We start from the raw sequence: 16,399 nt of genomic DNA, 5'->3' as shown, positions 1-16,399 counted from the left end.
TCAGCACTGCGTTTCTGTGGGCCCTGGCTCCATTACACCACTGCATTTCACGTTGTGTGAAGAAGCACTTTCCTAATTTCCCCCCTCCCCCATACACTGCTGCTAAATCTTTTAAAAAGTGGATTGGTGGACTGTCGCTTGGTACACCTTTTGGCCACTTGAGATAAACGGACCCCCTTTTCCCCCTCTGCTCTTCTGCCGCAGGAAACAAATCCACGCCTTGAAACAAGAGCATGATGAGATTCATTTACTCCTGAGTCTCACCAAGTCACCCCAGAACATTTTCATGGATGACCGGAACTGCATGGAGCTTAAATTCCTTTTGCAGACCAAAGACGAGTATGACAATCTCATCCGAGCCACCAAAGCCTTGATTGCTGAACTTGATGACAAGGTAGGGAGTGCCAGACTGTGACTGGAGGAGGTGTGAAGCCAGGTTGCAAGAGTGCTAATCACAGTTGCTCTTCCCCGCAAACTGAATGTGTGGATCATCCCTTTGGCTTCCCAGATGGCTCTTGCTGTAAACAGAAACGTATTTAGTGTTTGCCAGTTGTTTGATCCTTAGGCAAAAATGAAACCTCTCTCTTGGGGCTAAAAAGCAATGGAAGGGCCATAGTTCAGTGGCAGAGTACCTGCTTTGCATGCTGAGAGTTGCCGTTTTGATCCCTGGGATCTCCAGGCAGGGCAAGGAAGGAATCCTGCCTGAAAACCTGCTTCCAGTTAATACTGGGCTAGATGGACCAAGGGTCTGACTCGGTACAAGGCAGCTTTCTCTGTACCAGTATTTAACTGAATATACTTCCTCTATTCATACTGCCTCCCTCTTCCTGTCCCCTTTGTTGAATTGTAGGCTGTTGCACGTGGCAAAATGCTATGTACATAGGCGGCAGTAGGCAACCTTGCCCCCTCTGAATGTTTTGGACTGAGATCAGAAATAACAGCCAGTGTTATTTGAGGCAGCTCAAGCTGGATTGGGGACCCCAATGGGCCAGATTAGGCCAATGGGCTGCAGGTTCTGCACCCCTGCCATGATGCCTGACATCTGGCCATGCTGACTGGGATTTATGGGGATTGTAGTCCAAAACATCTGGAGGGCGTTAGGTTGCATACCCCTGAAGTAGAGGGTGTTATATCAGTCAATCATTGCACATTATCAACTAAATTTGGTTTAGTCAGACTTTCCCTACAACTATCCATTCGACCCTTCCCACTGGGAATACAAGGATCTTGATAGATTTCTTTCTCTGTCTTCTCCTTATTTTAGATAATAGAGATGGACAAGAAGATTAAAAAGCAAAAAGTGCTTGTGATCAAAATGCGTCAGGAGTATGATGGGAAGTGGCTGCAGAAGCAGATCCAGTTGCTAGATAACCGTCTCAATCATGTAAGCAGCCTGTGTTGCCGTGTGCGCACCTGCGCAGCCACACACTTCTGCAGCCGCACACTTTCCTCCTTTATTGCTGACAGTCATTTGTCTCCTCCTGGAGGTGGTGATCAGATGAAAGCAACAATGACACATGTTAAAAACAAACCCCTGTGAAAACAATAGAAATATCAACATCTTAAAACCCACTTCCCCTCAATGGCTCAGTACTGGAGCACTTGCTTTGCATGTAGACTACATTCAACCCTCAGCATCTTGATTTTTAAAAAGTACAGGTAGCAGCAGGTGATGGGGAAAGACATTCTCTGCCCGACCCTGGAGAGCTGCTGCCGATCAGGGCAAACCATTCGTCTTCAGCTGGTGGGCTGGGATTTGAAACTGAGCTGTGGAGCCAACCTAAGTTGGGTCGTGCTGTTTCTTCTATCTTTTCCAACTTTTTTTTTTTAAGAGGAGGAGAAAGAGATGGTAAAGCAGGAAGAGAGGGAGGCATGATGGGAGATATGGAGAGAGCAAGTGGGACCTGCAATAAAATGTTGCAGCATGGAGTGCTGCAGTTCAGGGTTCTAGCCAACCTGCCATGTCCTCTTGCATAATTTATCCTGTTTTTATAATTTTGCCTAATTTGTTCCCAGGCTGCTAATTGTGGAGGGAGGGCAAGGAGCTATATAGGATGCTGAATCTTAGCAGAAATCTTATTTGGCCACCTCCCTGACTTCTGCAATTTCAGCGAGCATTGCCTACATACATTCAAGCCTATGTTCATAGCCATGAGGGCTAGGAACATAGTCAGTCCTGCCCAAAACTTCTTCGGCTGCAGTTAACATGCAGGCAGGGAAACATAACCAATGGGCAAGCCTCCTGTGTGTATGTGTGTGTGTGCGTGCGCGAGAAGAAGCAACCTTTAGAACTGTGTTGGGGAACTTGCAGGGCACAAATGGCCTTTGGCATAATTTCATGTGGCCCACAGCGTTGTTTGGTTCTCTGGATGTTGTGGACCAATTCAAGCTGTCCAGACCACACCTCTGTAAATTGCTTCCTCTTCCCTTGTCTGTGAATGTCTGTGTGTGTGTGGGGGGGGGGGGTAAAGAAGGGATGGCATGGCATATAAAGAGCTATGCAGTCCTGCCATGCTGCAATCTCTGCCCATTTTTGGCTTCCCCAATCATGGGTTCTGCCTATTATCAGCAGCATCCCCTGGTTGACTTTCTCTATTGGGTCAAGGACCCTTCATAGGAAAAGGACTTCCAGCCTCCACTTTAGGACAACACAAGACCCCAGAGCTGGCCCTACCATGAGGCAGTTGCCTCCAGCAGCAGATGCTGGGAGGTGGCAACAAGTGTTAGAGGAAAGAGCTGTTCTGTGCCCCCTAAGTTAGCTTATTGCCTTCAAGTGCATGTAGGACACTGTCCTACCATCAATGTCCAAGACAGATGCATCTATCAATTCAGTTGACTTGTACATGGAATGGGAGGGGGTGCCATCTTGTTCTTCACCTCAGGCAGCAAAATGGCCTGAGCCAGCCCTGCAGGACCCTTCCTGATGTTGCTCCTGGATGCTCTGACTTGGATTCCTGCATTGAGCAGGGGGCTGGACTCGATGGTCTTATAGGCCCCTTCCAACCCTACTATTCTATGATTCTATGACTCTCTCTAGGTGACGGTTTATTTTGACACCGTCTTGACCACCAATGCCAAGCTCCGTGAAGAGATAGAGAATCTGCAGTGCCAGAAGTCTGTCTTCGATAGCATCTACTTGCGGCTCCACAAGAAGCTGGAGCAGCAAAAGAAGACCATGGACCTGTCCATCGAGCAGTCCACGCAAGCCTATGAGCAAAGGTGAGAGGCTGGGCAAGGAGCGCTTCAGCTGCAATCCTGTGCACACTCTCCTGGCCGTAACTCAGTAGGACTTAATTCTGAGTAGGTACGCTTGGGATTGCATTGTTAGTGGAGGATCATGCAGGGCGCTCTGAAAAAGGCAGATCCATTTGAACAGGGGTTATCCTAGGAGCTTGCCTATGTGCAATAGAATGAAGATGGGAACAAAGTGGTAGAGTCTTTGGGTGGCTGTACCACTTCAAACCCCTTCATGGATCACTGCCTTGTTGTGGCGAAGGGGCTTGCGTAACTCAGTGAAGCCATAAGCTATGCCGTGCAGGGCCACTCAAGACGGACAGGTCATGGCAGAGGGTTCTGACAAAATGTGGTCCACTGGAGAAGGAAATGGCAACCCACTCCAGTATTTTTGCCAAGAAAACCCCATGGAACGTATCACAAGGCTAAAAGATATGATGCCGGAAGATGAGCCCCTCAGGTCGGAAGGTGTCCAATATGCTACTGGGGAAGAGCAGAGGGTATTTCCAAGTAGCGCCAGAAAGAGTGAAGCGGCTGGGCCAAACCCGAAAGGACACTCAGCTGTGGATGTGTCTGGCGGTGAAAAGAAAATCCGATGCTGTAAAGAACAATATTGTTTAGGAACCTGGAATGTCAGATCAATGAATCAAGGTAAGCTGGAGGTGGTCAAACATGAGATGGCAAGATTGAACATCGACATCTTGGGAATCAGCGAACTAAAATGGACAGGCATGGGCGAATTTAATTCAGGTGACCATCATATCTACTATTGTGGGCAAGAATCCCTTAGAAGAAATGGAGTAGCACTCATAGTCAACAAAAGGGTGGGAAAAGCAGTACTGGGGTACAATCTTAAAAATGATAGAATGATCTCAGTACGAATCCAAGGCAAACCATTCAACATCACAGTAATTCAAGTCTATGCCCCAACCACTGATGCCGAAGAAGCTGAGGTTGATCGGTTCTATGAAGACCTACAACACCTTCTAGAACTAACACCAAAAAAAAGATTTCCTCTTCATCATAGGGGATTGGAATGCTAAAGTAGGAAGTCAAGAAATCACCGGGATAACAGGCAGGCATGGCCTTGGTGTACAAAATGAAGCAGGACAAAAGCTAATAGAGTTTTGCCAAGAGAACATGCTGATCATAGCAAACACTCTTTTCCAACAGCACAAGAGGCGACTCTACACATGGACGTCACCAGATGGTCAATATCGAAATCAGATTGATTATGTCCTTTGCAGCCAAAGATGGAGAAGCTCCATACAGTCAGTCAAAACAAGACCTGGAGCTGACTGTGGCTCAGATCATGAGCTGCTTCTTGCAAAATTTCGGCTTAAATTGAAGAACGTCGGGAAAACCACTAAACCGTTCAGGTATGACCTCAGTCATATCCCTTCTGAATATACAGTGGAGGTGAGGAATAGATTTCAGGGATTAGACCTGATAGACAGAGTGCCTGAGGAACTATGGACGGAGGTCCGTAACATTGTTCAGGAGGCAGCAACAAAATCCGTCCCAAAGAAAAAGAAATGCAAGAAAGCAAAGTGGCTGTCTGATGAGGCTTTACAAGTAGCTCACGAAAGAAGGGAAGCGAAAAGCAAGGGAGAAAGGGGAAGATATACCCAACTGAATGCAGAGTTCCAGAGAATAGCAAGGAGAGACAAGAAGGCCTTCTTAAATGAACAATGCAAAGAAATCGAGGAAAACAACAGAATGGGAAAGACTAGAGATCTCTTCCCCCTTCATGGATCACTGCCTTGTTGTGGCGAAGGGGCTTGTGTAACTCAGTGAAGCCATAAGCTATGCCGTGCAGGGCCACCCAAGACGGACAGGTCATGGCAGAGAGTTCTGACAAAATGTGGTCCACTGGAGAAGGAAATGGCAACCCACTCCAGTATTCTTGCCAAGAAAACCCCATGGAACGTGTCACAAGGCTAAAAGATATGACGCCGGAAGATGAGCCCCTCAGGTCGGAAGGTGTCCAATATGCTACTGGGGAAGAGCAGAGGGTATTTCCAAGTAGCGTCAGAAAGAGTGAAGCGGCTGGGCCAAACCCGAAAGGACACTCAGCTGTGGATGTGTCTGGCGGTGAAAAGAAAATCCGATGCTGTAAAGAACAATATTGTTTAGGAACCTGGAATGCAAGATCAATGAATCAAGGTAAGCTGGAGGTGGTCAAACATGAGATGGCAAGATTGAACATCGACATCTTGGGAATCAGCGAACTAAAATGGACAGGCATGGGCGAATTTAATTCAGGTGACCATCATATCTACTACTGTGGGCAAGAATCCCTTAGAAGAAATGGAGTAGCACTCATAGTCAACAAAAGGGTGGGAAAAGCAGTACTGGGGTACAATCTTAAAAATGATAGAATGATCTCAGTACGAATCCAAGGCAAACCATTCAACATCACAGTAATTCAAGTCTATGCCCCAACCACTGAGGCCGAAGAAGCTGAGGTTGATCGGTTCTATGAAGACCTACAACACCTTCTAGAACTAACACCAAAAAAAGATGTCCTCTTCATCATAGGGGATTGGAATGCTAAAGTAGGAAGTCAAGAAATCACCGGGATAACAGGCAGGCATGGCCTTGGTGTACAAAATGAAGCAGGACAAAAGCTAATAGAGTTTTGCCAAGAGAACATGCTGATCATAGCAAACACTCTTTTCCAACAGCACAAGAGGCGACTCTACACATGGACGTCACCAGATGGTCAATATCGAAATCAGATTGATTATGTCCTTTGCAGCCAAAGATGGAGAAGCTCCATACAGTCAGTAAAAACAAGACCTGGAGCTGACTGTGGCTCAGATCATGAGCTGCTTCTTGCAAAATTTCGGCTTAAATTGAAGAACATAGGGAAAACCACTAAACCGTTCAGGTATGACCTAAATCATATCCCTGATGAATATACAGTGGAGGTGAGGAATAGATTTCAGGGATTAGACCTGATAGACAGAGTGCCTGAGGAACTATGGACGGAGGTCCGTAACATTGTTCAGGAGGCAGCAACGAAATCCATCCCAAAGAAAAAGAAATGCAAGAAAGCCAAGTGGCTGTCTGATGAGGCTTTACAAGTAGCTGAGGAAAGAAGGGAAGCGAAAAGCAAAGGAGAAAGGGGAAGATATAGCCAACTGAATGCAGAGTTCCAGAGAATAGCAAGGAGAGACAAGAAGGCCTTCTTAAATGAACAATGCAAAGAAATCGAGGAAAACAACAGAATGGGAAAGACTAGAGATCTCTTCAAGAAAATTGGAGATCTCAAGGGAACGTTTTGTGCAAAGACGGGCATGATAAAGGACAAAGAAGGCAGGGACCTAACAGAAGCAGATGAGATTAAGAAGAGGTGGCAAGAATACACAGAAGAACTATACAGGAAAGATCTGAATGTCCCTGATAGCCATGATAGTGCGGTCACTGAACTTGAGCCGGACATCCTCGAGAGTGAAGTCAAGTGGGCCTTAGGAAGCATTAGTAACAACAAAGCTAGCGGAGATGACAGTATTCCAGCCGAGCTATTTAAAATCCTAAAAGGTGATGCTGTTAAAGTGCTGCATTCAATATGCCAACAAATCTGGAACACTCAACAGTGGCCACAAGACTGGAAAAGGTCAGTTTACATTCCAATTCCAAAGAAGGGCAACGCCAAAGAGTGTTCAAACTACCGCACAATTGCGCTCATTTCACATGCCAGCAAGGTGATGCTCAAAATCCTACAAGCTAGGCTTCAGCAGTATGCGAACCGAGAACTACCGGAAGTACAAGCTGGGTTTCGAAGAGGCAGAGGAACTAGAGATCAAATCGCCAACATTCGCTGCATCATGGAGAAAGCAAGAGAATTCCAGAAAAACGTCTATTTCTGCTTCATTGACTACGCTAAAGCCTTTGATTGTGTGGATCACAACAAACTGTGGCAAATTCTGAAAGTGATGGGAGTACCAGACCACCTTACCTGTCTCCTGAGAAACCTGTACGAGGGTCAAGAAGCAACAGTAAGAACCAGACATGGCACAACCGAGTGGTTCAAAATTGGGAAAGGAGTACGACAAGGCTGCATATTGTCACCCTGCTTATTTAACTTATATGCAGAGTACATCATGAGAAATGCCGGGTTGGATGAATCAGAGGTCGGAATTAAGATTGCTGGGAGAATTATCAACAACCTCCGATATGCAGACGATACCACCCTAATGGCAGAAAGCGAAGAGGATCTCAAGAGCCTCTTGTTGAGGGTGAAAGAGGAGAGTGCAAAAGCTGGTTTGAAACTCAACATTAAAAAAACTAAGATCATGGCATCTGGCCCCATCACTTCCTGGCATATAGAAGGGGAAGAAATGGAAGCAGTGACAGATTTTACTTTCTTGGGCTCCAAGATCACCGCAGACGGTGACTGTAGCCATGAAATTAAAAGACGCTTGCTCCTTGGGAGGAAAGCTATGGCAAACCTAGACAGCATAGTAAGAAGCAGAGACATCACCTTGCCGACAAAGGTCCGTCTAATCAAAGCTATGGTTTTCCCAGTAGTAATGTATGGCTGTGAGAGCTGGACTATAAGGAAGGCTGAGCGCCGAAGAATTGATGCTTTCGAACTGTGGTGCTGGAGAAGACTCTTACGTGTCCCCTGGACTGCAAGGAGGTCAAATCAGTCCATCCTAAAGGAAATCAACCCTGAGTGCTCATTGGAAGGACAGATAATGAAGCTGAAGCTCCAATATTTTGGCCACCTAATGCGAAGAGAAAACTCCCTGGAAAAGACCCTGATGCTGGGAAAGACTGAAGGCAAAAGGAGAAGGGGACGGCAGAGGATGAGATGGCTAGATAGCATCACGGATGCAATGAATATGAACTTGAGCACGCTCCGGGAGAGAGTGCAGGACAGGAAGGCCTGGCGTGCTATGGTCCACGGGGTCACGAAGAGTCGGACACGACTGAACGACTGAACAACAACAGAGATCTCTTCAAGAAAATCGGAGATCTCAAGGGAACGTTTTGTGCAAAGACGGGCATGATAAAGGACAAAGAAGGCAGGGATCTAACAGAAGCAGATGAGATTAAGAAGAGGTGGCAAGAATACACAGAAGAACTATACAGGAAAGATCTGAATGTCCCTGATAGCCATGATAGTGCGGTCACTGAACTTGAGCCGGACATCCTCGAGAGTGAAGTCAAGTGGGCCTTAGGAAGCATTAGTAACAACAAAGCTAGCGGAGATGACAGTATTCCAGCCGAGCTATTTAAAATCCTAAAAGATGATGCTGTTAAAGTGCTGCATTCAATATGCCAACAAATCTGGAACACTCAACAGTGGCCACAAGACTGGAAAAGGTCAGTTTACATTCCAATTCCAAAGAAGGGCAACGCCAAAGAGTGTTCAAACTACCACACAATTGCGCTCATTTCACATGCCAGCAAGGTGATGCTCAAAATCCTACAAGCTAGGCTTCAGCAGTATGCGAACCGAGAACTACCGGAAGTACAAGCTGGGTTTAGAAGAGGCAGAGGAACTAGAGATCAAATCGCCAACATTCGCTGCATCATGGAGAAAGCAAGAGAATTCCAGAAAAATGTCTATTTCTGCTTCATTGACTACGCTAAAGCCTTTGATTATGTGGATCACAACAAACTGTGGCAAATTCTGAAAGTGATGGGAGTACCAGACCACCTTACCCGTCTCCAGAGAAACCTGTACGAGGGTCAAGAAGCAACAGTAAGAACCAGACATGGAACAACCGATTGGTTCAAAATTGGGAAAGGAGTACGACAAGGCTGTATATTGTCGCCCTGCTTATTTAACTTATATGCAGAGTACATCATGAGAAATGCCGGGTTGGATGAATCACAGGTCGGAATTAAGATTGCCGGGAGAATTATCAACAACCTCCGATATGCAGACGATACCACCCTAATGGCAGAAAGCGAAGAGGATCTCAAGAGCCTCTTGTTGAGGGTGAAAGAGGAGAGTGCAAAAGCTGGTTTGAAACTCAACATTAAAAAAACTAAGATCATGTCATCTGGCCCTATCACTTCCTGGCATATAGAAGGGGAAGAAATGGAAGCAGTGACAGATTTTACTTTCTTGGGCTCCAAGATCACCACAGACGGTGACTGTAGCCATGAAATTAAAAGACGCTTGCTCCTTGGGAGGAAAGCTATGGCAAACCTAGACAGCATAGTAAGAAGCAGAGACATCACCTTGCCGACAAAGGTCCGTCTAATCAAAGCTATGGTTTTCCCAGTAGTAATGTATGGCTGTGAGAGCTGGACTATAAGGAAGGCTGAGCGCCGAAGAATTGATGCTTTCGAACTGTGGTGCTGGAGAAGACTCTTACGAGTCCCCTGGACTGCAAGGAGGTCCAATCAGTCCATCCTAAAGGAAATCAACCCTGAGTGCTCATTGGAAGGACAGATAATGAAGCTGAAGCTCAAATATTTTGGCCACCTAATGCGAAGAGAAAACTCCCTGGAAAAGACCCTGATGCTGGGAAAGACTGAAGGCAAAAGGAGAAGGGGACGGCAGAGGATGAGATGGCTAGATAGCATCACGGATGCAATGAATATGAACTTGAGCATGCTCCGGGAGAGAGCGCAGGACAGGAAGGCCTGGCGTGCTATGGTCCATGGGGTCACGAAGAGTCGGACACGACTGAACAACTGAACAACAACAACAACCACTTCAAACTGCAGACAGGGGGAGTGTCACATTTCTCCTTGCTGTGCTTGTTGTTGTTTACTTGCAGGGAGTTATCCTCATGGAAGGGGGGAGTGTTCCAAAATGGCATCCCCCGCAGCAGCCTGAAGTAGAAGGATCCTCATGACTACCACTAGGATTCTACCACCTGCTGCCTGCATAGACATAAGACAACATAAGTGGGTTGACAAGAAGCACAGTGCAGCGGGATGCTCTGCTTCACAAGCCCCATTGAAAAGAATGGCAGCTGCGGTAAAGCACAAGAGTTCTCTTGTACAGCTGCCGTTATTTTCAACGGGGCTTATGCAGGAGACTGTCCCCAGGGGAGGGGCTTGTGCCCAAGGTATAAGAGTGTAATGCCTCATAGTCAACCTGCGCACAGGATGCAACATGAGGTGGTAGACTTTATCAGGTAGAGTCTTAGGCTATCAATAGCCACTAGTCATGATGGCTTTAGTCAGTATCAGAGGTAGTGTGCCTCTGTATACCACTTGCTGTAGGACATGACCAGGAGGACAAGGACAACTGCTGTGGGGCATGACCAGGAGGACATGACCACTCATGTCCTGCCTGTGCTTCTCAGAGGCTGCTGGTTGGCCACTGTGTGAACAGAATGCTGGACTAGATAGACCTTCGGTCTGATCCAGCCCGCCTCTACTGATGATCTTACTGCTTCAAACTGTGCTATTTTTGTAAACTTCCCCCACCCACTGGGCGCACAGTATGATTTTCTCGCCTCCTTTTAGGGTTGAAGCCCTCGCGAGAATCTCTGCCATGAAGGAGCGGCGTTGCAAGGACATCGCCCAGTTCAACATTGAGTTTCGGGAGCTGGAACGGATCTACAACCACGAGACCAAGCTCAAGGCCTTCATGTTCATCAAACTGGTGGACCGCTCAGAATTTGAGGAGCAGGCCAAAAAGGAAGAAGGTACAGTGATGTGAGGCATTTGCATCTGCACAGGGAGGAAAATGCCCTCTAGCTGGGGTTTTCCAGAATGGAGTTGGGTGACCTAGGATTCTGCACCAAAGAAAGAACTTGAATTGGTACTGCCTACTGCTTAGATAGCACTGGCTGTTCTACAACCAGAGAATGGATGTTTAGGCTGCAATCCTATACCCACTTACCTGGGAGTAAGCCCACTGAATTCAGTGGGACTTACTTCTGGGTAGATGGGTATAGGATTGAGCTGTTAGAGGCTGAGTCACACATTTTACCAGGTTCCTCCAGCCTTGAAGACTCACAGCTGAATACTCTATTGCAGGGGTCGATGGCATGGTGCCGTCCAGGTATGCTGAACTACAAATCCCATGATCCTCAACCAGGGGGCAGTTTTCAGGGATAATGGGAGTTGAAGTCCAGTATATCTGGAGGGCATCAGGTTGGGGAAGGCTAGTTTACTTCATCCTTCCCCAACCTGGCTCCCTCCAGACATTTTAGACAACAGTGCCCAACATTCCTGACCATTGGCCATGCTGTTAGGGGCTGATGGGAGTTGATATGCAAAACCAGGTTGGGGAAGGCTGGTTTACATCACCATCATCTTTATGCATCATCATTTGCAGCTCTTAGAAAAAATGCCGTTCCTTTGCTGGTTCATTGTGTTTTTTTTGGAGTAACCATCCTCGGTTAGGTCAGCATCCTATGACAAAACTGGTATCCCTCCCCATCCCCCTTAAATCTCCCACAGCTGTCAAGGCAAGGAAGCGCGCCAAGACCAAAGGAGAGAGCTTTGAGAGTTATGAGGTGGCATACATGCGTCTGCTGAAGCTGACTGAGAACGGTGACATTGACCAGCTGGTGGCAGACTTCATTGAGAAAGAGGAGAAGAACTTTGCCTACTTCAGCTACGTCACCGAACTGAACAATGACATGGAGAGGCTGCAGAAAAGGATCGAAGACATTCAGGTCCCTTCCTTCCTTCCTTCCTTCCCTCCCTGCTTTCTTCTGCATTCTCTCCCCCTCCAGACACTTCTACCCAAGTGTTTCATCTCCCTTTGCTCTTGCAGCTGTTGCCACCTGCGTTGGGCTCTTGGTGACCACCCCTTCTGCAAGCTGGTTGTGGTTTGAACCAAATGCAGCAATGACTTCAAAAGGAAAACCCCCAAACCATTTCAATTGGCAGACCTATCTTATTGCTGCTACCATGCAGCCAATAGAGAGATTGCAGGACAGCTAACTTTGTGGGAACCACTAGCTACCCCAGTCATTATTTAGGTAGGGATGGGATGAATTTGATTTACACTCTGAAAATAACTTGGGAATTGTTGTTGGGGAAGCCAACCCCAAAATTCTGCCCTGCAATTCAGAATCCTCCCAAGAGAAAAACTGGTGTGTGTGTGTGTGTGTGTGCACGCGCGCGCACTACGTCATGTGTGGAGGCCTCATGCATCACCAAGCTAATGATATTGTGGTACCACCCTAGGGCAGAAGCATTCTTGCACTTGCTCAGTGAAGGCCTAGCATGGCCAAAGATGTAGCATCACTTCAGGTGGCTTTTGGGGAGAAAAATGGCAGCCACTGCCTGGCAGTTGCTTGGAGGGACTCCTGATGGTGGTGGTGAGTTTCATCCCTGAAAAATTGCTGCAATGCTCCTCGCATTCTACCACTCACAAAGGAGGTGGTGAAATGGGAGAGGGGTGGCGTGGCATTTCAGCTTGCTGCTATCTTAGTCAACAAACCAAATAAATTTCAGTCAAATGGATTTTAAATCTACATAGCTTTGCAGAAAAGTGAAATGATGTTCCTCAAGAAGGAGTATTACTGTCTTGTTTTTAGATCAGCCTCCTCCAACCTGGTGCCCTCCAAATGTGTTGAATGACAACTCCCATATTTGGACATGCCAGCTGGAGATGATCAGAGTTGTAGTCCAACATCTGGAGGGTCTTCGGTTTGGGAAGGCTGTTTTAGATTATGCACAAATGTGTTACAAGAAGGGCCCTTGCAGGAGAGGTCTCGCCTCCTGTTCTGTGGTGCCTGCCACCTACAGTTTTTGTAAGTCTTTGTACTAAAACTAGGGATGTACAAAAGTCACTTACCTTTTCGACGGGGTGATTCGCGGTGGTGGGGAGGCGCGCCGCACCTCCCCCCCAAATCCTGATCTGGCTGACTCCGCTCCACGGAGATTCCGCAGAGCCGCCGGCTGTGCAGCCGGACATCTAGCCACTGGGCAGCCTTCAGGGAAAAAAAACCCACATACACAAGTGGCGGCGGCTATGGCGGCCACCATTTGCATCCCGTTTTTTTAGCTGTTTTAGCCTATGTAAATATTTACGTAAGCTATTATGGTGAAAAAAAGGGGAACGCAAATGGCTCCCACTGTGTGCTATTTGCGTTCCCCTTTTTTTGCCGTAATAGCTTACGTAAATATTTACTCAGGCTAAAACAGCGAAAAAAATGGAATGCAAATGGCAGCCGCCATAGCCACTGCCATTTGCATACGCGGGGGGTTTTTTTGCTTGTCGTGATAGGCTATGTAAGTATTTACGTAGCCTATCACGGCAAAGGCAGCTACGCAAATGGCATGTTGGCCGCCATTTGAGTCTGCAGCAGCTGGCCAAGAGACCAGCTGCTGCCGCCGGAGCCGCCGCCGCCACCACCACCGGAACATCCACACCAGGTAAGCTTTCATCCCAGGGGGATTTCGCGGAGGAGTGGGGGGTGGGAGGCTGTTCCGCCATAGGTTTCGGCCTCACTGAAATCTGTGGCGGAATTCTCCGCCATCCCTAACTAAAACTAATTAACATAAAAAGGCCTTTCAGTCAAAGGATTTTAAAGAGACATTAATCAAACTGATTAACTGGACAAGCATTGTAGCAGCCCTGCTATTTATACAGCCTAGAGCAGCGCTGGCCTTTCATGCCACTGCACTGTAATGCATGCATTTTTTGCGAGTGCTCTGAGCAAAGTTGCCAGCAGTCAGAAGGCCATGGCCAAGGTTGGCCAATGAGTGGTGCCCCATTGTTGGTCACAGTCCTGACCTTTAAGCCTTGTGCTGTTCTTGTGCCTCTGTAGAACGAAATCAGCCAGCTGAAATCCCAGCAGAACACAGCGGAGGACATCATGCATGGCAGTTTGAAGCAACTGGAGGTACATGGGGTAGCTGCGCTGTTGGGGAATGGCGGACACCTGAGGGTGGCTTAGTTGGGCAAGTAATAGGAATATAGGAAACCGCCTCATACTAAGTCAGAGCCTTGGTCCATCTAGCCCAGTAGTGTCAACACTGACTGGCAGCAATGGCTCTCTGGGGTTTCAGGCAGGAGTTCTTCCAGCCCTACAAGGAGACCCTGGAGATTGGACCTGGAACCTTCTGCATGCAAAGCAGGGACTCTACCACTGAACCACAGTGACCTTGGATGTGGCTAGAATTGTAGGACCTTGGACAGCTCCTGGCAGACAACTTGCTGCAACGGAATCTGGACTTCAAGGGAGGCGGCCTTTGTGTCTCTCCCAGGCTCCTCCCCCATGCCCAAAGTGTGGAGAGACTTAAACGGGTCATTCTTTTGCCTCGCCCCTTGCACACGCCATTACCTCTTTGTTAGTTCCTGCCTTTTGTGTTGCCTGTGGTGGTGACCAGTGCAATCCCGCTGTTGTAAAGGGGGCAGTTCCATACAATCTCTCTTGGGGGTTCCAGTTAGGGGGCCCTCGCTCAAGGGCTTCTGCGCTCAGTGGCTCCAGCTGTGGTTCTATGTTGGGGGCCTGGGTTCAGCACCTCTGTGGCCTCTTGGTCTACCAGTTTCCTTCTCCCAGGTGTCCCTGTGCTGGCTGCCGCTCAGAATTTGGGTCATGACGTTGGTAGTGACAGAGCTCAGATTCCTTGACTTGGGCTGCAGCATGTGCAAGACAGCTCGGGTGGTAGGAAGCACATACTTTGCATGCAAAAGGTCCCAATCCCTGGCATCTCTAGTTAAACGGATCAGGAAACCAGTTATGGGAAATACCCATCTAGAACTGGGATCCAGAAGAAGCACTGTCAGTCAGAGTAGACAGTTTTGGCCTAGCTGGACCAAGGATTTGATCCAGTATTTGTTGTGCGGTGTTGTGGTTAGAGTGTTGATACTGGGGAGACCCGGGTTCAAACCCTCACTCAGCCAGAAAGCTCCCTGGGTGACTCTGGGCCAGTCACCAACTTTCAGCCTAAGCTTCCCTCACAGGGTTGTTGTGAGGATAAAAGGGAGAGGAGGAGTGGGATCGTGTTTGCTGTCTTGGGCTCCTTGGAGGTTATCAATGTAATTAATATATAAATAATTGTCTATGCTGGCTAGGATTGATGGGAGTTGTAGGCCAAAACAGCCCCACTGACATCGGAGCCACCAGCTCCACTGGCCCAAACATCTAGAAGGCCACAAGTTGCCCATCCCGATCTAGTCCCACATGACTAGGATTTAGAGGTGGTAGTAGGGAAGTGTCTCCTGGGGCCCTGTCATTCTGTGCTCTACCACCATCTTCCCCAACCTGGTACTGTCCTCCAGAAGTTTTGGACTACAACTCCCAGCTTTCCTGACCATTGGCTGTGCTGGCTGGGGCTGATTGGAGTTGAAGGGCAATCTGGAGGGCACCAGGTTGGGGAAGCCTGCCCTACACAATCCGGGTGAGTGCTGAAGCCCTGTCCTTTGGCTGACAGGAAACACTGCAGAAGACCACCGAAGGCGCCAACCAGTATGAGTACAAGCTGAAAGAGAGCAGCAAGATCCTTGACCAGCTGAAATCAGCAGTGGACTTCCTGTTCAAGCAGATAGGCTGTGATGCCACCAAGATCCGGGAGCACCTGGGCGAGACAGGGGAGATCACAGACCAGAACCTGATGCAGTATTTCAGTGAGTGAGCTGACTGTGCTTTGGACCAAGTAGTTTCTCTGGGGTTTTGTCTACAGGGGCCGGTGGCGTAGTGGAGTCAGGGCCCACAGGGCAGGCACTTCAGCAGGGACACTGACATCGTCTGCCATCTCCTCGTAATTCCCTGCTCCCTCTGAGCTTATCTGCCATCCCCACAGTAGCTGGGGGAAATGAATTTTCCCAGCAACCATATATTGTTTCCTATTGTAATATAAAGTATTTTGAGCTGGCTTGGACTTGAATGGGCAACGAAGGCCAGTTAGCTTTACAAAAGACCTGCTCCTGGAGAAGATGAAAACTGCTAGAACTGGGTTGTTGATATGGATCTGCCTGCATGTTTGGACTCTCCTTGGGGTGTGGCTCTGGGAATGTCATGATGAGTGCCTGCACGTCAAAATTTATTACCATATCACTGACAGGAGCCCAGGGCCTTGGGTGCATATTGGACACAAAGAGACTTGTGAAGCTTGTCCCAGAGATCTCCACAGGGCTGGCAGCCTGCAGCCCTAGCACTGCAAACCGTCCTCAACTTTTGCTTGCGATCAGTTCAGACCTCTGGTGCAAGTAATCTGTTCTTTCCCCTGGCAGCTTGTTCTGTGGGATGGACAATGGAGAAGAAGAAAAGGGGGTAGC

At 48.0% G+C, this 16,399-nt stretch overlaps 1 protein-coding gene across 2 annotated transcripts in view; it reads left to right on the top strand.

The window, feature by feature from the left end:
* Positions 1-16,399, top strand: part of CCDC63 (coiled-coil domain containing 63) — a 63,051-nt gene that overhangs the window by 44,811 nt on the left and 1,841 nt on the right. For both annotated transcript variants that reach the window (XM_084819321.1, XM_084819322.1), the window contains 7 exons: positions 205-394; positions 1,265-1,384; positions 3,038-3,219; positions 10,681-10,862; positions 11,623-11,840; positions 13,947-14,021; positions 15,556-15,748. In XM_084819321.1, the coding sequence (XP_084675447.1) occupies positions 205-394; positions 1,265-1,384; positions 3,038-3,219; positions 10,681-10,862; positions 11,623-11,840; positions 13,947-14,021; positions 15,556-15,748 (1,160 nt within the window). The remainder of the gene's footprint in view (positions 1-204; positions 395-1,264; positions 1,385-3,037; positions 3,220-10,680; positions 10,863-11,622; positions 11,841-13,946; positions 14,022-15,555; positions 15,749-16,399) is intronic.

The sequence above is a fragment of the Heloderma suspectum genome, chromosome 13 (genome assembly GCF_057233095.1).
Source record: "Heloderma suspectum isolate Gila_16-S chromosome 13, 16-S_ref, whole genome shotgun sequence".
Taxonomy (NCBI): domain Eukaryota; kingdom Metazoa; phylum Chordata; class Lepidosauria; order Squamata; family Helodermatidae; genus Heloderma; species Heloderma suspectum.
The sequence above is the reverse complement of the archived record's forward strand: the minus strand, read 5'-3'. Positions and strand labels throughout refer to the sequence as shown.